This window comes from Gobio gobio, assembly GCF_949357685.1.
Source record: "Gobio gobio genome assembly, chromosome: 22".
Lineage (NCBI taxonomy): Eukaryota > Metazoa > Chordata > Actinopteri > Cypriniformes > Gobionidae > Gobio > Gobio gobio.
Window position 1 is genome coordinate 43,101,875 of NC_137118.1, and position 24,747 is coordinate 43,126,621.

Genomic DNA, 24,747 nt, shown 5'->3' on the forward strand with positions numbered 1-24,747 from the left:
TGTAACAAATAACTCATTGATTTTTGAATGTACGTTTATGACAGTCCGTAGATTTCATTTTTAATAAATACTATTTTAATTAACCAAACATCAAAGTGTTTTGCCCCAAATACTCTTGTTTTATTTACCATATTTGATGCCAATTATTGTGGCGTCCCGCGCTGCAGAAGCAGAATTCAGTAGGAAACTCTGGATCTGGCTCATCACGGCACACTGGGTTTCCACAGAGAGGAAGCACCAGACAGCGTGTGCCGATAATACCTGCTAGTCCAATTATACTAAAGGTCCAGAAGTCTAGATAACAGCCTCCAGAACCCTGGCGGTCGGTCTGACAGCTTCCTGTTCCTCTTGCATGCCATTTTTATTTATTTCTGGGGGTCCATATACACATTAATTAACAGGACAGTTCAGCAAAAATTGCAAGCAAAAACCAACTGGTTCATTAGCATAGAAATGACCATCCAGATCACCAGAGCAACATGTTATGAACACCTGCAAAAATCTAGTTTTAGCTTAAAAAAGACTCGCACAGGTGATATTTTCAGCTTAAAAGCTTTCTGTTTGTGTACAGATGGTTAATTACTCCCACAACTGATGTAACGTTCATTTTTAAAATTTATTTCAGCACCAGGATAAAATATTAATCCTCTTAAGATGAAGCTTTGTAGTTGCAGAAACGCGTTCGCTTCTGTTGATGTTCCTGTTTGTCTCAGATATTTACTGCGGTAAAACTGTGACTTTTTACCATATAAAAGCCTGTTGAGAAATCAAATGCTCTTTGTTCTAAAGGACATTTGGACATCAAGTACAAACTGCAGCACAACAGAGACGCGGAGGTTTTCCGAGCCAGCACGAGGAATCTGGCCAACGGGCAGCTCCACAGAGTGAGCGTCCAGAGACTCGCTGAGACGCTCAGTATTCAGGTAATGTGGTGGATTTGAAGGACGCTGTTGAAAGTCCATCTCTCTGCATTTTGCATCAAATTGGGACAGGGTTAAGAGGGATAACACCAAAGGGATATTCTGGTTATTTTCAACATACACAGATTAACAGAATCTGAGGCATGATGTTGACTTCCATGGGAAACCATCACCAAAACATCAAAACGAAAGTCCCCATGAAATCAAATATTTTTTGGCGTTTAGTATGAATATGTTAACCTTAAGGTTACAAGATAATGTGCTCCAAAACAATGACAAAATTCACATTTAGAAGATATGAGTTCAAAACTTACAGTCTCTCATTTCCGTCAATATGGGTTAATGATTTTGATGACATCACTTCAGCTTCTCATCAGATTTTCTGTCCAATCAAATGCTCTCTAGAATCTGAAACCCCGCCCCCTACATTAAAAACAGACGCTGAAGCTGCAGCTGAAATCGTTCACTTGTTCACACGATCACTATTTTATACATGGTAAATGGCACATAGTGCACTATATAGGGGAAAGGGAATGATTCAGACAATGTAAATATGCTTTCCATTGGGGCAAATGAAGCCTGGTTTCACGTTAGTGTCACGTGAACCACCGCAGCTCCGGTCCAGAGACACGACAGCACAGAGCGGATCATGTGATCGAGTCGGTCCAGAGTCACGGCAGCACAGAGCGGATCATGTGATCGAGTCGGGCCAGACACACGACAGCACAGAGCGGATCATGTGATCAAGTCGGGCCAGACACACGACAGCACAGAGCGGATCATGTGATCAAGTCGGTCCAGAGACACGGCAGCACAGAGCGGATCATGTGATCGAGTCGGGCCAGACACACGACAGCACAGAGCGGATCATGTGATCGAGTCGGTCCAGAGTCACGACAGCACAGAGCGGATCATGTGATCGAGCCGGTCCAGAGTCACGACAGCACAGAGCGGATCATGTGATTGAGTCGGGCCAGAGTCACGACAGCACAGAGCGGATCATGTGATCGAGTCGGGCCAGACACACGACAGCACAGAGCGGATCATGTGATCGAGTCGGTCCAGAGTCACGACAGCACAGAGCGGATCATGTGATCGAGTCGGTCCAGAGTCACGACAGCACAGAGCGGATCATGTGATCGAGTCGGGCCAGACACACGACAGCACAGAGCGGATCATGTGATCGAGTCGGTCCAGAGTCACGACAGCACAGAGCGGATCATGTGATCGAGTCGGGCCAGACACACGACAGCACAGAGCGGATCATGTGATCGAGTCGGGCCAGACACACGACAGCACAGAGCGGATCATGTGATCGAGTCGGTCCAGAGTCACGACAGCACAGAGCGGATCATGTGATCGAGTCGGTCCAGAGACACGACAGCACAGAGCGGATCATGTGATCGAGTCGGGCCAGACACACGACAGCACAGAGCGGATCATGTGATCGAGTCGGTCCAGACACACGACAGCACAGAGCGGATCATGTGATCGAGTCGGTCCACAGACACGACAGCACAGAGCGGATCATGTGATCGAGTCGGGCCAGACACACGACAGCACAGAGCGGATCATGTGATCGAGTCGGTCCAGACACACGACAGCACAGAGCGGATCATGTGATCGAGTCGGTCCAGAGTCACGACAGCACAGAGCGGATCATGTGATCGAGTCGGTCCAGACACACGACAGCACAGAGCGGATCATGTGATCGAGTCGGGCCAGACACACGACAGCACAGAGCGGATCATGTGATCGAGTCGGGCCAGACACACGACAGCACAGAGCGGATCATATGATCGAGTCGGTCCAGAGTCACGACAGCACAGAGCGGATCATGTGATCGAGTCGGTCCACAGACACGACAGCACAGAGCGGATCATGTGATCGAGTCGGTCCAGAGTCACGACAGCACAGAGCGGATCATGTGATCGAGTCGGTCCAGAGTCACGACAGCACAGAGCGGATCATGTGATCGAGTCGGTCCAGAGTCACGACAGCACAGAGCGGATCATGTGATCGAGTCGGTCCAGAGACACGACAGCACAGAGCGGATCATGTGATCGAGTCGGTCCACAGACACGACAGCACAGAGCGGATCATGTGATCGAGTCGGGCCAGACACACGACAGCACAGAGCGGATCATATGATTGAGTCGGTCCAGAGTCACGACAGCACAGAGCGGATCATGTGATCGAGTCGGTCCACAGACACGACAGCACAGAGCGGATCATGTGATCGAGTCGGGCCAGACACACGACAGCACAGAGCGGATCATGTGATCGAGTCGGTCCAGAGACACGACAGCACAGAGCGGATCATGTGATCGAGTCGGTCCAGAGTCACGACAGCACAGAGCGGATCATGTGATCGAGTCGGTCCAGAGTCACGACAGCACAGAGCGGATCATGTGATCGAGTCGGTCCAGAGTCACGACAGCACAGAGCGGATCATGTGATTGAGTCGGTCCAGAGTCACGACAGCACAGAGCGGATCATGTGATCGAGTCGGGCCAGACACACGACAGCACAGAGCGGATCATGTGATCGAGTCGGTCCAGAGTCACGACAGCACAGAGCGGATCATGTTTTCGAGTCGGTCCAGAGACACGACAGCACAGAGCGGATCATGTTTTCGAGTCGGTCCAGAGACACGACAGCACAGAGCGGATCATGTGATCGAGTCGGTCCAGACACACGACAGCACAGAGCGGATCATGTGATCGAGTCGGGCCAGACACACGACAGCACAGAGCGGATCATGTGATCGAGTCGGTCCACAGACACGACAGCACAGAGCGGATCATGTGATCGAGTCGGGCCAGACACACGACAGCACAGAGCGGATCATGTGATTGAGTCGGTCCAGAGTCACGACAGCACAGAGCGGATCATGTGATCGAGTCGGTCCAGAGACACGACAGCACAGAGCGGATCATGTGATCGAGTCGGTCCAGAGTCACGACAGCACAGAGCGGATCATGTGATCGAGTCGGTCCAGAGTCACGACAGCACAGAGCGGATCATGTGATCGAGTCGGTCCAGAGTCACGACAGCACAGAGCGGATCATGTGATTGAGTCGGTCCAGACACACGACAGCACAGAGCGGATCATGTGATCGAGTCGGGCCAGACACACGACAGCACAGAGCGGATCATGTGATCGAGTCGGTCCAGACACACGACAGCACAGAGCGGATCATGTGATCGAGTCGGTCCAGAGACACGACAGCACAGAGCGGATCATGTGATCGAGTCGGTCCAGACACACGACAGCACAGAGCGGATCATGTGATCGAGTCGGTCCAGAGACACGACAGCACAGAGCGGATCATGTGATCGAGTCGGTCCAGACACACGACAGCACAGAGCGGATCATGTGATCGAGTCGGTCCAGAGTCACGACAGCACAGAGTGGATCATGTTTTCGAGTCGGTCCAGACACACGACAGCACAGAGCGGATCATGTGATCGAGTCGGTCCAGAGTCACGACAGCACAGAGTGGATCATGTGATCGAGTCGGTCCAGAGACACAACAACACTGAGCGGATCATGTGATCGAGTCGGTCCAGAGTCACGACAGCACAGAGCGGATCATGTGATCGAGTCGGTCCAGAGTCACGACAGCACAGAGCTGATCATGTGATCGAGTCGGTCCAGAGTCACGACAGCACAGAGCGGATCATGTGATCGAGTCGGTCCAGAGTCACGACAGCACAGAGCGGATCATGTGATTGAGTCGGTCCAGACACACGACAGCACAGAGCGGATCATGTGATCGAGTCGGGCCAGACACACGACAGCACAGAGCGGATCATGTGATCGAGTCGGTCCAGACACACGACAGCACAGAGCGGATCATGTGATCGAGTCGGTCCAGAGACACGACAGCACAGAGCGGATCATGTGATCGAGTCGGTCCAGACACACGACAGCACAGAGCGGATCATGTGATCGAGTCGGTCCAGAGACACGACAGCACAGAGCGGATCATGTGATCGAGTCGGTCCAGACACACGACAGCACAGAGCGGATCATGTGATCGAGTCGGTCCAGAGTCACGACAGCACAGAGTGGATCATGTTTTCGAGTCGGTCCAGACACACGACAGCACAGAGCGGATCATGTGATCGAGTCGGTCCAGAGTCACGACAGCACAGAGTGGATCATGTGATCGAGTCGGTCCAGAGACACAACAACACTGAGCGGATCATGTGATCGAGTCGGTCCAGAGTCACGACAGCACAGAGCGGATCATGTGATCGAGTCGGTCCAGAGTCACGACAGCACAGAGCTGATCATGTGATCGAGTCGGTCCAGAGTCACGACAGCACAGAGCGGATCATGTGATCGAGTCGGTCCAGAGTCACGACAGCACAGAGCGGATCATGTGATCGAGTCGGTCCAGAGTCACGACAGCACAGAGCGGATCATGTGATCGAGTCGGTCCAGAGTCACGACAGCACAGAGCGGATCATGTGATCGAGTCGGGCCAGACACACGACAGCACAGAGCGGATCATGTGATCGAGTCAGTCCACAGACACGACAGCACAGAGCGGATCATGTGATCGAGTCGGGCCAGACACACGACAGCACAGAGCGGATCATGTGATCGAGTCGGTCCAGACACACGACAGCACAGAGCGGATCATGTGATCGAGTCGGTCCACAGACACGACAGCACAGAGCGGATCATGTGATCGAGTCGGGCCAGACACACGACAGCACAGAGCGGATCATGTGATCGAGTCGGTCCAGACACACGACAGCACAGAGCGGATCATGTGATCGAGTCGGTCCAGAGACACGACAGCACAGAGCGGATCATGTTTTCGAGTCGGGCCAGACACACGACAGCACAGAGCGGATCATGTGATCGAGTCGGTCCAGAGTCACGACAGCACAGAGCGGATCATGTGATCGAGTCGGTCCAGACACACGACAGCACAGAGCGGATCATGTGATCGAGTCGGGCCAGACACACGACAGCACAGAGCGGATCATGTGATCGAGTCGGGCCAGACACACGACAGCACAGAGCGGATCATGTGATCGAGTCGGTCCAGACACACGACAGCACAGAGCGGATCATGTGATCGAGTCGGTCCACAGACACGACAGCACAGAGCGGATCATGTGATCGAGTCGGTCCAGAGTCACGACAGCACAGAGCGGATCATGTGATCGAGTCGGTCCAGAGTCACGACAGCACAGAGCGGATCATGTGATCGAGTCGGTCCAGAGACACGACAGCACAGAGCGGATCATGTGATCGAGTCGGTCCACAGACACGACAGCACAGAGCGGATCATGTGATCGAGTCGGGCCAGACACACGACAGCACAGAGCGGATCATATGATTGAGTCGGTCCAGAGTCACGACAGCACAGAGCGGATCATGTGATCGAGTCGGTCCAGAGTCACGACAGCACAGAGCGGATCATGTGATCGAGTCGGTCCAGAGTCACGACAGCACAGAGCGGATCATGTGATTGAGTCGGTCCAGAGTCACGACAGCACAGAGCGGATCATGTGATCGAGTCGGGCCAGACACACGACAGCACAGAGCGGATCATGTGATCGAGTCGTCCAGACACACGACAGCATAGAGCGGATCATGTGATTGAGTCGGTCCAGAGACACGGCAGCACAGAGCGGATCATGTGATCGAGTCGGTCCAGAGTCACGACAGCACAGAGCGGATCATGTTTTCGAGTCGGTCCAGAGACACGACAGCACAGAGCGGATCATGTTTTCGAGTCGGTCCAGAGACACGACAGCACAGAGCGGATCATGTGATCGAGTCGGTCCAGACACACGACAGCACAGAGCGGATCATGTGATCGAGTCGGGCCAGACACACGACAGCACAGAGCGGATCATGTGATCGAGTCGGTCCAGACACACGACAGCACAGAGCGGATCATGTGATCGAGTCGGTCCAGAGACACGACAGCACAGAGCGGATCATGTGATCGAGTCGGTCCAGACACACGACAGCACAGAGCGGATCATGTGATCGAGTCGGTCCAGAGACACGACAGCACAGAGCGGATCATGTGATCGAGTCGGTCCAGACACACGACAGCACAGAGCGGATCATGTGATCGAGTCGGTCCAGAGACACGACAGCACAGAGCGGATCATGTGATCGAGTCGGTCCAGAGTCACGACAGCACAGAGTGGATCATGTGATCGAGTCGGGCCAGACACACGACAGCACAGAGCGGATCATGTGATCGAGTCGGTCCAGACACACGACAGCACAGAGCGGATCATGTGATCGAGTCGGTCCAGAGACACGACAGCACAGAGCGGATCATGTTTTCGAGTCGGTCCAGACACACGACAGCACAGAGCGGATCATGTGATCGAGTCGGTCCAGAGACACGACAGCACAGAGCGGATCATGTGATCGAGTCGGTCCAGAGTCACGACAGCACAGAGTGGATCATGTGATCGAGTCGGTCCAGAGACACAACAACACTGAGCGGATCATGTGATCGAGTCGGTCCAGAGTCACGACAGCACAGAGCGGATCATGTGATCGAGTCGGTCCAGAGTCACGACAGCACAGAGCTGATCATGTGATCGAGTCGGTCCAGAGTCACGACAGCACAGAGCGGATCATGTGATCGAGTCGGTCCAGAGTCACGACAGCACAGAGCGGATCATGTGATCGAGTCGGTCCAGAGTCACGACAGCACAGAGCGGATCATGTGATCGAGTCGGTCCAGAGTCACGACAGCACAGAGCGGATCATGTGATCGAGTCGGGCCAGACACACGACAGCACAGAGCGGATCATGTGATCGAGTCAGTCCACAGACACGACAGCACAGAGCGGATCATGTGATCGAGTCGGGCCAGACACACGACAGCACAGAGCGGATCATGTGATCGAGTCGGTCCAGACACACGACAGCACAGAGCGGATCATGTGATCGAGTCGGTCCACAGACACGACAGCACAGAGCGGATCATGTGATCGAGTCGGGCCAGACACACGACAGCACAGAGCGGATCATGTGATCGAGTCGGTCCAGACACACGACAGCACAGAGCGGATCATGTGATCGAGTCGGTCCAGACACACGACAGCACAGAGCGGATCATGTGATCGAGTCGGTCCAGAGACACGACAGCACAGAGCGGATCATGTGATCGAGTCGGTCCAGAGTCACGACAGCACAGAGCGGATCATGTGATCGAGTCGGGCCAGACACACGACAGCACAGAGCGGATCATGTGATCGAGTCGGTCCAGAGTCAAGACAGCACAGAGCGGATCATGTGATCGAGTCAGTCCACAGACACGACAGCACAGAGCGGATCATGTGATCGAGTCGGTCCAGACACACGACAGCACAGAGCGGATCATGTGATCGAGTCGGTCCAGAGTCACGACAGCACAGAGCGGATCATGTGATCGAGTCGGTCCAGAGTCACGACAGCACAGAGCGGATCATGTGATCGAGTCGGTCCACTGACACCACAGCACAGAGCGGATCATGTGATCGAGTCGGTCCACAGACACGACAGCACAGAGCGGATCATGTGATCGAGTCGGTCCACAGACACGACAGCACAGAGCGGATCATGTGATCGAGTCGGTCCAGAGTCACGACAGCACAGAGCGGATCATGTGATCAAGTTGGGCCAGACACACGACAGCACAGAGCGGATCATGTGATCGAGTCGGTCCAGAGACACGACAGCACAGAGCGGATCATGTGATCGAGTCGGGCCAGACACACGACAGCACAGAGCGGATCATGTGATCGAGTCGGTCCAGAGACACGACAGCACAGAGCGGATCATGTGATCGAGTCGGTCCAGAGTCACGACAGCACAGAGCGGATCATGTGATCGAGTCGGTCCAGAGTCACGACCAGTGATGGGAATAACGGCGTTACAGATAAACGGCGTTACTAACGTAATTTTTTTTTTCAGTAACGAGTAATCAAACGAATTATTGTTTCTCCCGTTACAACGCCGTTAGCGTTACTGAGGAAAAAAATAAGGCGTTAGTCGCGTTACTATAATTGAGCTCAGCTCACTGAAGCGCTTTTCATCCGAACAGGCTCTCTGTCAGTCGGACCTGCAACTTGTGTGTGTGTGTGTGTGTGTGTGTGTGTGTGAGTGCGTGTGCGCGCGCACCAGCCATGCGTGTTGGGGGTGGGTGCGGTGGTACTCATAACTGATGATGATTGGTAGGTGGGAGAAAAGGTTGAAGTTGATAGGTTGAGTTCACACATTTTTTTCACGGTCTATGGTTCACACACACACACACCAATGACGCACATGCATATGCACATTCAGCGATGGTCCAACGACTTCAAAGGTAGCTTTGCAAACTGGAAGTATAAGCGCTACTTTTCCCTCGTTGAGGTGAAAGGTAAGAATATTTATTTAACGTTCAACTTATGCCCAGGAAGAAAGAGTCTCTCCACGCCGGTGGAAAGTGATTCTGAAGCGCCTCACATATGCCACAAAATTAGTGGCTAAAAACCCAGGTGATAACGTGAGCTACACTACCAAAGGAAAGTATAGTACTGATAATATTTACACAATATTTACACTATAGTAGGCCTACTGATAATATTTACACAATAATGCATTGAATTTGATAGGTGTCTCTCACATTGTTCCACAGCAACATTACAATAGTGTACATTAATGTACAATGTTTTCTAATAATAATTTATTCTATTTAGTGTCCAATTCATTCATTTAACATATTAAATATTGGGGGCATCCAAGTTATTTGACATATTTGAACATTTGGGGAAAAAAAAAGTAACGCAGTAATTACTTTCCCTGGTAATTAGTTACTTTTATAATGATGTAACTCAGTTACTAACTCAGTTACTATTTGTAAGAAGTAACTAGTAACTATAACTAATTACTTTTTTAAAGTAACGTGCCCAACACTGGTCACGACAGCACAGAGCGGATCATGTGATCGAGTCGGTCCAGAGACACGACAGCACAGAGCGGATCATGTGATCGAGTCGGGCCAGAGTCACGACAGCACAGAGCGGATCATGTGATCGACACTGGTCAACATTGAGATTTTAGGTTATTTTGCTTCCATAACATGTCCTTTTTTTTAGACTAGTGGAAAGAAAGCACCCAAAATGTATTTTTTTGTTGACAGTCTTTTCCAAATTCCCCTATTCATCAGTGTTCAGATTTCTACTCTAGAAATGTATGCAAATTAGTGCATATTTAATTAGATAATGCTTCATTCAAACACAATTGTCTTAATGTACAGGGATTAATCACTATGGTGATATCTATTAGTTAACATTTTTACTCTATTCACATGTAGTGCCTTATATGGCTGTTGCAAAGAAATGTCTATAAATAAGTTGATAAGATCCCAGAATATTCCTTTAATCTCTTCCTAAAAGGCTACAAAATGCATCAAAACTTTAAACAGAACATCCTTGCATATGAAAGAATGTAATGCATATATTCATGAATTTGAAATGGAGTATTTGATCACATGGAGGATTAGATTTTGAGTGTCCAGTAAAGCACTGCAGGTCTGATGCATGACAGGCACTGCTCAATAACGGTCAATGCTCTGCGGCGGTGCAGGTCGTGGCGGGAGCGCTGCTCTGTCGATGACCTCAGCAGTTAGTCTGAACCTTTGCAATAATCACACTTTAAATGCAAACACACAGCCGGGCCGAAGCACATCCTCTGGTTTTGAACCAGCGAGCAGTAACGTGTTTTACGGTTGCTTTGAAGAGCTGTTTTAATTAAAATGCTTCCAGACGAATATGTCCTAGCTATGAACAAACGTGACGCTCAGTGCACAAATAATTTTAACCATGGCTTGTTGCATCTTTTGTAGGTCGATCAGCATGCAAAAGAAGATTTCAACCTAACATCAGACACCGAATTCAACGCCATCAAATCTATTGTCATCGGAAAAGTGCTCGGTGAGTAAAAAATCACTGTCAGCGGTCGTCTGGAGATTCCCACGGCCACAGAAAACCTGGAATATTAGGGGTTTTTAGGAGTTTAATTTTTTTAGGACTGGAAACGTTTATAGTGAATAGTTTGAATATTTTGATTTTGACTAGATTTGACTTCTAGTTCGGAGTTCTATCCAACTCAACAACATTATACATTGAACTCTTTCCTCGCCAGCGTTTTTTTTTTTTTAAGTTGCAGTCAGTGCCAGTGTTTTTGATCATTTTCACAAAATGTCATGGACCCCAGAATATTTTGTTGTATGAATATCTGAACAGGCAATATATCAAAAGAAAGAACAGAGACTCTACTTTTAAACCCCCCCAAAAAATATTAGAGCTTTATGCGGTCTTTTTTCATAAAAAAGCAATATTTTGAGCAAAAAGCTGAGTAAATCATATTTTTGTCAAAGGCTACATCCAGATCAGATTCAGAACGATGATCAAACACAGATGGAGTAGATCATCATCACCCCCAAAGCTCCTGTAGCTCGTCCTGGGGCGACATCTCAATAGGTTACATTAGGCAGTTTATATTTATATTCTGTTTAATTTACATATGCATAATGCTATCGCTTGTTTCTGCTTCTTCACCTGTGTTTTGATCTGGAGATTCTGTACTCTTTCAGAAGATAGTGCCTCCTACTGTATAACAGCGAAAACACAGAAAGTCAGAAAATTCTGTCAATGGCGAGGAAGTGTTGTCTCATAAATGACAGAAATTTAGGTCAATGGCAGGGAAAGAGTTAATAGCTTGTGTAACGGAGGCCAGCTAGTAGTTGCTGTGCGAGTAAACCTCACTCCTCTGATCTCAAGAGATGCTCTACCGACTGACGCTAGAGGTTGCAGCCTTTAGCCTCCTTGTTAGAGCGTCTGACTCTCATGCTGGCTGACCTGGGTTCGAGTCCCGTTTGGAGCGGGCGGTTTGAACAGGAGGGGTTTCATTGGTGCCATGACCCGGATGGGAGTGAAGTTTAATGGGGTGAGTGTAACGGAGGCCAGCTAGTAGTCGCTGTGCGAGTAAACCTCACTCCTCTGATCTCAAGAGACGCTCTAGTGACTGATGCTAGAGGTTGCAGTTCCTTTACGTCGGACTCTCATGCCGGCGGACCCGGGTTCGAGTCCCGCTTGGAGGGGGCGGTTCGAACAGGAGGGGTTACACTTGCTCATGTGGTAATGAAGCACAAAAAAATTACTTAGCCAGGTCCATATGGTGCATATGGTCCAGACATGTGCACGGAACGTTCTTGAGAACTTCTGCAATGATATAAGCCAGCTGGAAAACGTCCGGTCAAATGTCACTTGTTGGAGTGTTGGTATCTTCAATATCCTGAGGGAGCTTTAACAGCATCAGTGGTGTAATAGTTTATTATCAGAAAGAAGTAACTTAAATAGTTCAACCTAGCATTCATTTAGTTATTCAAACTTAAAACAACATAAAAAAGACACATCCCTTAGTGTTAAATTAAATTTCGACCATCAGTTTTCACACTTTCATGTGAAAAAAACCTTTTTGTAGGTGCAAGTAAGAGAAGAAAGCTTTATAAAGTCAAAATATAACAAAACACTCACTTCATCATGAAATTAATTGGCCTTTAGTTTGAATTTAGCTTTATTGTATGGTTAAAAAAAGTGTTACCTCGCCAAAGCATTGACCAAGGTCTTTGATATAATGGTGTTGAGCGCTCCGATCCAATGGCATATAGGAATCATCAGATTGACAGTTCTCTGATCCAGTGTGGGGGAACTAAAGGGGACGGCAATAACATTTTAGGGTGGCCGTGACACCCTTTACACACAAAAATCTAGTGCCAGATATGCGCTAATTGGCGAACCCCCACCCAAACCCCAACCCCCCCAAAACAGTTGGCGCCCTATGCGACCGCCTAGTTTGCCTATGCCTAAAAACGTCCCTGGTGACTTGTCTTACAACAGGATGATGATCGTACAGTCTGACAAGCAACAATCATAATGGACTATTGACAAAGAAGACAAAAAAGTATTACATATTTCCTATTCAGTAATCAGTAATATTCTAGTTTGAACATCATCACAGTGTTTCTGTATCAAGGAGGAAATGTCTCTGAATTACAATCGAGCGCTATCCTCAGCGACATGCAGATGGTCAGTTAAGTGGCCATTATATATTATTAGAGGTTTTCTAGCCATCATTGATGCTGAAATGTCTGGAGGAAGCATCAGGAGTTTGTTTGTTCAGTCAGCCGAACTCTTCAGTCTGAGTGTGAATAGAGTACGCTTTGTCCTATTTACTGCAGATAAGACTAATATTGACTTTACATGTTATTATTGTCATCTGGGGGGGATGTGAAATAGGTCAGTCTTTTTTTTTTTTTATGTCTATGAATAGGACCTGAAGCACAACTTTCTAGACTTAAAACCCAAATAGATGAATAAAACATTCAGTTAATAAATAATACAGCGAAAGTTAAAAAAAAAATGAAGCTTGCAGACTGAATCTCAACGACATTGTGCATTTAAAGGAACACGCCACTTTTTTTGGAAATAGGCTCATTTTTCTACTCCCCTAGAGTTAAACAGTTGAGTTTCACAGTTTTCAAATCCATTCAGCCGATCTCCGGGTCTGGCGTTAGCACTTTTAGCATAACTTAGCATAGATCATTGAATCTGATTAGACCGTTAGCATCTCGCTCAAAAAAATAAGAGTTTTGATATTTTTCCTATTTAAAACTTGACTCTTCTGTAGTTACATCATGTACTAAGACCGACATAAAATAAAAAGATGTGATTTTCTAGACCGATATGGCTGGGAACTATACTCTCATTCCTCTCATTCCCATAATAATCAAGGAACTTTGCTGCCGTATCATGAGTCTAGAATCATATCGGCCTAGAAAATCACAACTTTTAATTTTCCGTCTGTCTTAGTACTCGATGTAACTACAGAAGAGTCAAGTTTTAAATAGGAAAAATATCAAAACTCAAAATTTTTGAGCGAGATGCTAACGGTCTAATCAGATTCAATGATCTATGCTAAGCTATGCTAAAAGTGCTAACGCCAGACCCGGAGATCGGCTGAATGGATTCGAAAACGGTAAAACTCAACTGTTTAACTCTAGTGGAGTTGGAAAATGGGCCTATTTTCAAAAATAGTCGAGTGTTCTTTTAAAAAATCAAGTCTATTAGAAGCTTTAGGATTTTTTTTTTTGCATTGTGACTATTTTCATGACATTTTATTAGAATATAAAAATATTTTGAATAACTAATGTGAAAATAATATTGTATTTAAGGTATTTAAATAAACTGCATTGTAGTGTTTGTTATACTGCCTTTATTTTAGCTTATTTTAATAAAACATTTTGTTTAAGATGATTTTTATAACTCCATGACAACAAAAAAATCTTAATGGTCCTAAAAAATAGACTTCACAAATATGATTACTTATTTTATGGTGACTTTGGAAATGATCTTTTTGTAAGATGTACTGGCAGGGTTTACAGATATGAAGAAAATAAAGAGCTTTTTATGATTGCTTATGATCAGTGAGGTCGGATGGTTTATAGTGTTTTATACTGTTTCTAGTTACCTATAGATGCTCATGAGCCACATTAGGTTGGTTCAATCTCGTTGTAATGTCTTACAGGTCGAGGTTGGCCGTGCTTTATGGAGGGAAACAATCTCATGTGGCAGCCTGTGCGTTCATATGAACATGTGATATGAAACGCATTTGCTGTAACCATTCAGATAGTGTGTCGCTGACAGTGGGCTGTGTGTCATTTCCAGCAAACACTATCGATCACAGCCAGAAATCGACTTGTAATGAAAACTAAATCAAATGTGAAGCCTGCATTGAGCTCCTGAAGATTAATATTAGACCCGCACAGGCCCGTTCAAAGCTCAAATGACGCCAATCAGATGTTTAAATCGTGCCAGAGAACATGATCATCGGGTTAGTTTGTGTCAAAGGAGAGACACACCAAATGCTAAGGCAATCTCAAATTCATGTTAAACCTGAAATATGTGTATTTTGTTGAGTATTAAGTTTGATGCATCAGGCTTTTATGGCTCATATAGTATGATATAGTGAGAATATGGAGGAAAAACTGAGCAAAAATATGCAATTTGGTGCAGTTGCTGATATTTACTGTATATGGTCAAAAAGTACAATTCTGATCATGTAAATCTATTAGATCTTAAAAACAGAGTACCTACATGAAGTGCTTATACAAATCATTTGTTACTCTATAAGGTACTGCTTGAAAGTTTGTGAACCCCTTTCAGAAAAGTTTAATAATTATAACAAAATAAGAGATCATACAAAATGCATGTTATTTTTTATTTAGTACTGTCCTGAATAAGATATTTTACATAACAGATGTTTACATATAGTCCACAAGACAAAAATAGCTGAATTTATAAAAATTACCCGATCAAAAGTTTATGAACCATTGATTCTTAATAATGTGTGTAGTTCCCTGATGATCCACGGCTGTGTGTGTGTGTGTGTGTGTGTGTGTGTGTGTGTGTGTGTGTGTGTGTGTGTGTGTGTGTGTGTGTGTGTGTGTGTGTGTGTGTGTGTGTGTGTGTGTGTGTGTGTGTGTGTGTGTGTGTGTGTGTGTGTGTGTGTGTGTGTGTGTGTGTGTGTGTGTGTGTGTGTGTGTGTCGTTCCCTGATGATCCACGGATGTGTGTGTTTTGTGATGGTTGTTCTTGAGTCTCTTGTTTGTCCTGAGCAGTTAAACTGCCCAATGTTCTTCAGAAAAATCCTCCAGGTCCCAAAAATTCTTCCGTTTCCCAGCGTCTTTTGCATATTTGAGCCCTCTCCAGCAGTGACTGATTTTGAGATTCATCTTTTCACACTGAGGACGACTGAGAGACTCAAACACAACTATTAAAAAAGGTTCAGACATTCACTGATGCTCCAGAAGGAAACACGACGCATTAAGAGCCGGGGGGTGAAAACTTTTGAACAGGATGAAGATTTTCAAATATTTCTAATTTTGTTTAAATACCTTTTTTTCCCCACTTAGTACTGCCCTTCAGAAGCAACAGAAGATACAAAATTAAGTACAATTTACCTTGATATTCAAATTCAAAAACACGACTCCTAATGCGTCGTGTTTCCTTCTGGAGCATCAGTGAATGTTTGAAGCTTTTTTAATAGTTGTGTTTGAGTCGACACACAGTATTGAAGGAACACTCCACTTTTTTTGAATATAGGCTCATTTTCCAACTCCCCTAGAGTTAAACAGTTGAGTTTTACCATTTTCAAATCCATTCAGCCGATCTCCGGATCTGGTGTTAGCACTTTTAGCATAGCTTAGCATAGATCATTGAATCTGATTAGACCGTTAGCATCTCGCTCAAAAATGACCAAAGAGTTTAGAAATTTTTCCTATTTAACACTTGACTCTTCTGTAGTTACATCGTGTACTAAGACCGACGGAAAATGAAAAGTTGTGATTTTCTAGACCGATATGGCTAGGAACTATTCTCTGATTCCTGCGTAATAGTCAGGGAACTTTGTGTCGTACCATGAGTGCAGCGGCGCAATGATATTACACAGCGCCTGAAAATAGTCGCCAGCACACTCCCTGTGCAAGCAGGTTGTCACGTTGGTTATGTTGACGGAAGTTAGCCTATTTTCACAACTTTTCATTTTCAGACGGTCTTAGTACACAATGTAACTACAGAAGAGTCAAGTTTTAAATAGGAAAAAAATCATTTTTGAGCGAGATGCTAACGGTCTAATCAGATTCAATGATCTATGCTAAGCTATGCTAAAAGTGCTACCGCCAGACCCGGAGATCGGCTGAATGGATTTGAAAACGGTAAAACTCAAATGTTTAACTCTATGGGAGCTGGAAAATGAGCCTATTTTCAAAAAAAGTGGCTTTTGAATGGGGTCATTTTAATAAATTCAGCTTTTTCTTTATAGTACTGTATGATCTTGTAGACTATATGAAATCATCTTTTATGTAAAATGTCTTATTCAGGACAGTGAAATATAAAAAATAACATTTTGTATGACCCCTCTTATTTTGTTAAAATTATTCACATTTTCACAGATTCTGCAAGGGGTTCACATACTTTCAAGAAGAACTGTATCTCACAATAATAAATCCTAGTAAGATGATTTAAATGCTTAATTTTATGATCAAAGTTTCAAAACATAAATTAATGAAATACGACGATGACTGAACGATGAACACATAAACCTTCCTCAAAAGCCTGATAGATCATATTTGATGCACACATTTTTTCAATGGATAATCAAGTCAACATGAGTTGTTTCAGTCCAGTAATTGTAAGTTCAATAGTATGAAAGTTATTCTTATTCATTTATTTGTTTTAAAATCAGTAAAGAATTTACAGGAAACGCACATGAACCTGAAGGTTGACATTTGTACAATTATACTAAAAGGCTTTTACTTGCTAAAAAGGTATGAACTATGAACTGACAACAGAAGGCATGTAGTAGAATCGAAATTTGTGTATGAAATACAATGCTTTATAAGGTTAACTTTACACTCAAATTTCGATGCTGATAATATAATGTTGTTTTGAATTAGAAAAGCAAGCAAACAGCAGACCTGAAATCTTGGACATGTTTATTTGTCAAATACGTCATGTGTTTTTTTCCTGCTCATGGGCCATTGAGTCGCCTCTGGCTCAATATCTGAATAAAAGGACTTTCATCAGGCTTGATGTGTTCAGTTCTCTGCCGTTGCTGCGGAACGGAATGCGACGTGCGGTTTTCGCTCGAGATGTCCTGCACAAAAGCTAAATCGCATGGTTTTGTGTTCAGTTGTCGCTCTCCATGTTGCTAGTGTACGCTTGAGTGACACTCGTATCTACTGTAGCTGCCGAGGGTGTGAGAAAACACGCTGTGAAGAATATTGTTGCTCAGTGGTTGCTCTTTCTAAGCTTAATAGAGTTCACAAGTTATGTATTGATTAAGTTTGTTTCAGATGTTTCTCCTGGATTTCCTTGGAAGAAATCAAATAGAAATGAATCAAAAGTGGACATATAGTCTATAAAATGATTGTGGAAGCAGCTCAGATCATTTGGTCTGGGGAGAATGTGTTTGAGTTCATATGATTGCAGATCTCATCTGACGCTCTAGAGGAGACGCATGTGGGATCGTTCTTGTGTGGGTCTTTTTCTCAGTAGGGACATCTGAGAAGCAAACGTTTCCATTAGATCTCCATTTACCCAGCAAACAGGGAATGTTCCCGTAACGTTCCAGCAAAGTGCTCTCAAAGTTATGAGCAAACATTCTTCCAGTGACATCATTAGAACGTTTGTTTAAAGTTATCTTTAATAATGTTCTCAAAACTTTAGCACAATAACGTTTATACAATGTTAATGGAACGTTTTTTTCGGAAACATTTTACGCTCTAAAAAATGCTGGGTTGTTTCAACTCATGTTTAGGTCAAATATGGACATTTTAATAGAATTTTTTTAACCCAAAGTTTGGCTTTGTCCATATTTAACCCAAAGATGTTTTGAGATTATAGTTGGACGTTTAAATGTTGCAACTTGTTTCAGAATATTGAGAGAACTTTCCAAAGTAACATTCCCAAAGTATTTACAGAATGATAAAATGGAATGTTTCCTTACCAATAATCAAGTATAGAATGTTTTTTATACTCAGAAATAACATTTTCACAACTTAATGAGAACATTACCAAAACATTCTTAGAACATATTTATGTTAGTTGGGTAATTGCTATCTGAGAGAAGCAATTTTTTGATCTTTTACATTATTTGGTAACATTTTACGGTAAGGGTACATGAATTATCATGAATTAATGCTTTTTTCATGCATGAATTCATGATGATTCATGTACCATAACAATAGCTTTATCCATAGATAGTAAAGATCAATGTTTTTTGTGAACATAGAAAGCATCATGATCATGCGTAATAAACCATAATTCATGATGATGTACTCACCTTAGTTAATGTTTTAATTAAGGAGTTGTTCATCCATGAAGTCATGAATGAAAAACTTTGAATTCCTGTTAGTTCCTGATGATTCATGAGATATTAATGCATGTAGTAATGCATAAGTCATGTATGAATTAATGCGTGAATTCATGATAATTCATGTACCCTTACCGTAAAGTGTTACCCTTTATTTTGTAGTATCTTGGTAAATCTGAGTCCAGTCTGAGATATTTATTGCCTGGATGCCAGCCGAACTTAGCCCCGCCCACAACATTTGAGGTCGGGAAGTTCGGTCTGGACTTGATCCGTTGTGGAGCAACTATGCTCGAACCAGAGCTGTTCGGACCAATCAAATTGTCAGGATGGGCTTTAGACGATGATGGACAGATGATCAACAGTAACGTAATCATCCACGTCACCAAAGAGCGCTTGGGTTGAATTCGTTTACTAAATGGAGAACTTGTTCGTATATGCCTTCACCTTTACTATTTCTCTCAAAAATGATGATCGTGTTGATAAGTACTCCCTGTATCCTTAAATTCTTTTTACAACACCGGCAAATAACGTTTACTCTTCATCATCTTCTTCCAGTGTGCGTGCAGTTGAGTTCTGTTGACAACTATGCGTCGCTGAACACGTCACTTACTCCATTGCTCTGATTGGTTGTAGGTCTATCCAATTGATTACAGAGGCCTTTTCTTTCCTGGTTTGGTTGAAATTGGGGTCTTTTTCTCAAGAGAAACAACTATGATATGAATCCAAGATGGCGGCGCGAGTAGTTCGCGAGGCTCTGGGTCTCTCCAGATTCTGCAATTTTGCGGTATTTTTCCTGCTCATCTCGGGTCTGTTCGTTCAGAATAGTTGTGCCTTAACATCGTACACCCGTGGTGAGATTTTGGATATTGGTTTGCGAATTTCCGACAGTTTTATGGACAATCTTCGACTCCTTCCTGAGATCGCTAGAACACCCGAGGCTATGCACTCTGCCCGGCCGGGCGGAAGTGCTCGCAGGCGGCGCCGAGATCGTAAACAAAGGCGGGGAATACGCGGTGGTCTGAGAGCTAAGCTAAGGCTAAAGCTAAAGCTTACCCCACATCGGCTCTCTTTACCCAGTATTTTCCTTGCCAATGTACGGTCGCTAGTGAACAAAATGGAGGAGATTCGACTCAGCATCACACACAGTAAGAAACTTTTGAACTGTAACGTCCTAATCTTCACGGAAACCTGGCTAAACGGCGGAATACCGGACACCGCTATTGAGCTAGCGGGATGCCACACGCTCCGGGCGGATAGAACATTAGATGGCTCCGGTAAGACCAGAGGTGGTGGATTGTGCATTTACATTAACAAAGCCTGGTGCACAAACTCTGCTATTGTTGGGAGTCATTGTTCAGCTAACCTCGAGTTTCTCATGGTTAAATGTAGACCGTTTTATCTGCCGCGAGAGTTCACTTCCACCATTATAACTGCAGCCTATATTCCCCCGGATGCTGATGCCAAGCTTGCTATGAAAGAACTTCATGCAGCCATCAGTAAACAACAGACTGATCACCCGGAAGCTGCTTTTATTGTTGCAGGTGACTTTAATCATTCAAACTTAAAGTCAGTGCTACCCAAGTTTCACCAGCATGTTTCCTGCCACACCAGAGGAAACAAAACCTTAGACCATGTTTACACAAACATGGCTGGTGCTTACGTTGCGACACCCCTCCCCCACCTGGGACAGTCAGACCACATCTCTTTGTTCCTCATCCCCAAATATTCACCCCTCATCAACCGTGTGAAGCCATCAGTAAAGACCATCAAGGTGTGGCCTGCGGGGGTTGATTCCACACTCCAGGAAAGGTTTCTACACACAGACTGGAGTGTGTTTGCTTCTCAAGCCACCAGTGGCGCTCACACGGACATTGACTCCTACACCTCCTCTGTATTGGATCATATCAATACCACCATTGACAGTGTTACAACCCAGAAACAGATCACCACATACCCAAATCAGAAGCCATGGATGAACAGGGAAGTGCGACTCCTGCTGAAGTCACGCAATACTGCCTTCAGATCAGGAGATGCACAAGCCTACAGCGCATCCAGAGCTAACCTGAAGAGGGGCATCAAAAAGGCCAAGCACTGCTACAAGCTAAAGATAGAGGGTCACTTTTCCAACTCTGACCCTCGACGCATGTGGCAGGGCATCCAGGCCATCAGTGACTACAAACCCCCCCACTCCACCCCCGCAGCCACTGATGTCAACTTCCTGAACGAGCTAAATCACTTTTATGCTCGCTTTGAAAGAGACAACAGAGAAACTGCCACCAAGCTCAAACCCTCAGCTGACCCACCAATCACACTCTCCTCCACAGATGTCTGCAAGTCACTGAGCCGGATCAGCGCGCACAAGGCTGCTGGACCAGACAACATCCCTGGTCGTGTTCTCAGGGCATGTGCGGAGCAGCTCGCTGAGGTTTTTACAGACATTTTCAACCTGTCTCTTGCCCAAGCAGCTGTACCTTCATGCTTCAAACGCACGTCCATTGTGCCAGTGCCAAAACACTCTAACCCGAGGTGCCCTAACGACTACCGCCCTGTAGCACTCACACCCATCGTCATGAAGTGCTTTGAGCGGCTGGTCCTGGAACACCTAAAAGACTCTCTACCATCCACATTGGACTCACACCAGTTTGCCTACCGCAGCAATAGGAGCACAGAGGATGCCGTTTCCATGGCACTGCACTCTGTGCTCACTCACCTGGACAATAAGAACACTTACGCACGCATGCTGTTTGTTGACTTCAGCTCAGCATTCAACACTGTCATCCCAACCAAGTTAATAGCCAAACTTGGAGACCTGGGCATCAATACCTCAATGTGCAACTGGATTTTGGACTTCCTAACTGACAGACCCCAGAATGTTCGTTCAGGATCCACCTGCTCCACATCCATCACACTCAACACTGGTGTACCACAGGGCTGTGTGCTAAGTCCGTTTCTCTACTCCCTCTTCACCTCCGACTGCAAGCCTGTGTATGGATCTAATTCTATCGTCAAGTTTGCGGACGACACAACGGTGATTGGGCTCATCAGCAACAACGATGAGACTGCCTACAGGGAGGAGATCCAGCACCTGGCCACATGGTGCACCGAAAATAACCTGCTCCTCAACACCACCAAAACGAAGGAGCTCATCGTGGACTTCAGGAAGGAGTCAAGAGGCACACACGACACCATCCACATCAATGGAATGGCTGTTGAACGTGTCTCCAGTTTCAAGTTCCTGGGGATCCACATCTCAGCGGACATGTCGTGGACGACCAACACCTCCAGCCTGGTCAAGAAGGCTCACCAGCGCCTCTTCTTCCTGAGGACACTGAGGAAGAATCAGCTCTCCTCTGCTATCCTGGTGAACTTCTACCGCTGCGCAATAGAAAGCATCCTGACCAACTGTGTCGCAGTATGGTATGGGAGCTGCTCTGTTGCGGAGCGCAAGGCACTGCAGCGGGTGGTGAAAACTGCCCAGCGCATCACAGGGACTCCACTGCCTGCCATCGAACACATCCAGAGGAAACGCTGTCTGCATCGAGCTCGCAGCATCCTCAAGGACTCCTCTCACCCAGCCCACAGACTGTTTTCTCTCCTGCCCTCCGGCAGGCGTTTCAGGATCCACCGGACCAGGACCAGCAGACTTAAGAACAGTTTTTTCCCCAGAGCTGTCTCTTTATTGAACTCAAACCCCCGCTGATCCACTCCCCTCATATACTGATAACTCTCCTACCTCACATCCACCTTCACTTTGTTATTTGCACTACCGACTCTTTATTACAGTAACAACTGTTTACTTATTCATTTTGCACTACCACACCGTAACTGGATTATGCTCATTTGCACTGCCGACTGTTATTTACAGTACCTACTGTTTACATTTGTATTTTGCACCGTACTTCTAACTGTAATATGCAATCACTTCCACTGCACTTTTACACTTTTTTTCGGATAGCTTCTGTCCATAATTTATTGCACTACCTTAATCCACTGCCATATTCCTAATTTTAGCCTAACATATCATTGTATACCTCTATCTGTAAAATTCTGTTTATAGTAATAGCCATCTGTATATTATATTATATTCATAGTACATATCCACCTGTAAATTCTGTTTATAGTATTAACCATCTGTATATTATTCACTGTACATATTCACCTGTAAATTCTGTTTATAGTAATAACCATCTCTCTATTTATAGACATATTTATATATACTCAGTACATATCCATGTCCTGCACTTATGCAAACGTTGTATATCCTGCACTTGCTGCTATTGCACTTCTGGTTAGACCTAAACTGCATTTCGTTGCCTTGTACTTGTACTTGTGTAATGACAATAAAGTTGAATCTAATCTAATCTAATCTAACTGAATATCACTTAATCAAACATTTCCATTAGATCTCAATTTAATTGCTCTCCGAGAGAATCAATTAAGATGTTTTTGAGAATTGTGACCTTCTATTGCAGAGTTTGGTATCTTGGGTATAATCTAATATTGTAGATTCATCTAAAACATCCAGGTAATAAAATGTTCAAACAAACTCTTTATTAAAAGTCACTGGACTACATGAAAACGTCTTGTAAACTTGTTTTTATGTAGTCCAGTGACTTTTAAAGGGTTAGTTCACCCAAAAATGAAAATTAGCCCATGATTTACTCCCCCTCAAGTCATCCTAGGTGTATATGACATTCTTCTTTCAGACGAATACAATCTGAGTTGTATTAAATTGTCTCTGCGCGCACGGCCCTCTTGATCTATTAACCTGGCTTCCAGGTTAGCCTGGCGCTGTGTTAGCCGCTTGATTAACGTTGATGATTCTACTTCTTCCAATCTGTTGTTTGTTCTCTTCAATTCTTGTTTAATGTCAGAAAGCTGTACCTTATTGTCTCTTCTGAACCCCCGAAGTTCGTTGAGAATACATTGCAGGCTAAGTTTGGAACTATCTTCACATTGTGGAGATGAACTCGGAGAGCTACTTCTGCTACCTTGCCTCACTTCAGGGTCATGTTCGATCACGTTCATCGTTGTCCTACTTCTAGTAGTAACCCCTTTCTCCATTGTTATGCAAAGTATACACAAAGGTTTACAAAACTACGTTTTTTGGGGCTTATTTCACTAAACCGACGGGGAGCTCGAAAATTAAGCTGTCATCCTCTTACCGGCGTAACCGGAAACCCTGAGTTATATTAAAAATGTCCTGCCGCTTCCAAGCTTTATAATGGCAGTGATTGTTTGCTTTGTTTTTGAAGTCCATAAAAGTGCATCTATCCATCATATAACTGCTCCACGTGGCTCCATTAATAAAAGCCTTCTGAAGCGAAGAGGCGCGTTTGTGTAAGAAAAATATCCATATTTAAAACTGTATAGACTAAAATAACTAGCTTCCGGCAGTCAGCTTTACGCAAGTCGACTTACAGCGAAAGAGTAACCCTTGACCCTTGAACCCTTGAAGCTTGCATGTCGATGAACGCAGAAGCGCAGAGGATAGAGCAAAACAAAACACCGGTCATGAATTAGAGTCTAAAACGAGAATTTTTAAAGAGAAATGGCAGAGGATTGCGATATAAGAGAAGAGGGGCTTGAGTTTGTTGCCCAGCACTATCCACGAGAGGCATCAAAGCTTGTGATCCTACTGTACATCGCATCAGGGTTACTCTTGACCGCCAGAAGCTAGTTATTTTAGTCTATAAAGTTTTAAATATGGATATTTTTTTTACACAAACGTGCCACTTCACTTCAGAAGGCCTTTATTAATGGAGCTGTGTGGAGCAGTTATATGATGGATAGATGCACTTTTATGGACTTCAAAAAAGACCCATCAAGTCACTGCCATTATAAAGCTTTGAAGAGCCAGGTCATTTTTAAC

At 45.0% G+C, this 24,747-nt stretch overlaps 1 protein-coding gene across 1 annotated transcript in view; it reads left to right on the forward strand.

Moving 5' to 3' along the window:
* cntnap3 (contactin associated protein family member 3) overlaps positions 1–24,747 on the forward strand; it is a 269,897-nt gene that overhangs the window by 233,500 nt on the left and 11,650 nt on the right. Inside the window, exons 20-21 of the mRNA XM_079805074.1 lie at positions 790–923; positions 10,787–10,874. Coding sequence (XP_079661200.1) covers positions 790–923; positions 10,787–10,874 — 222 coding nt within the window. The remainder of the gene's footprint in view (positions 1–789; positions 924–10,786; positions 10,875–24,747) is intronic.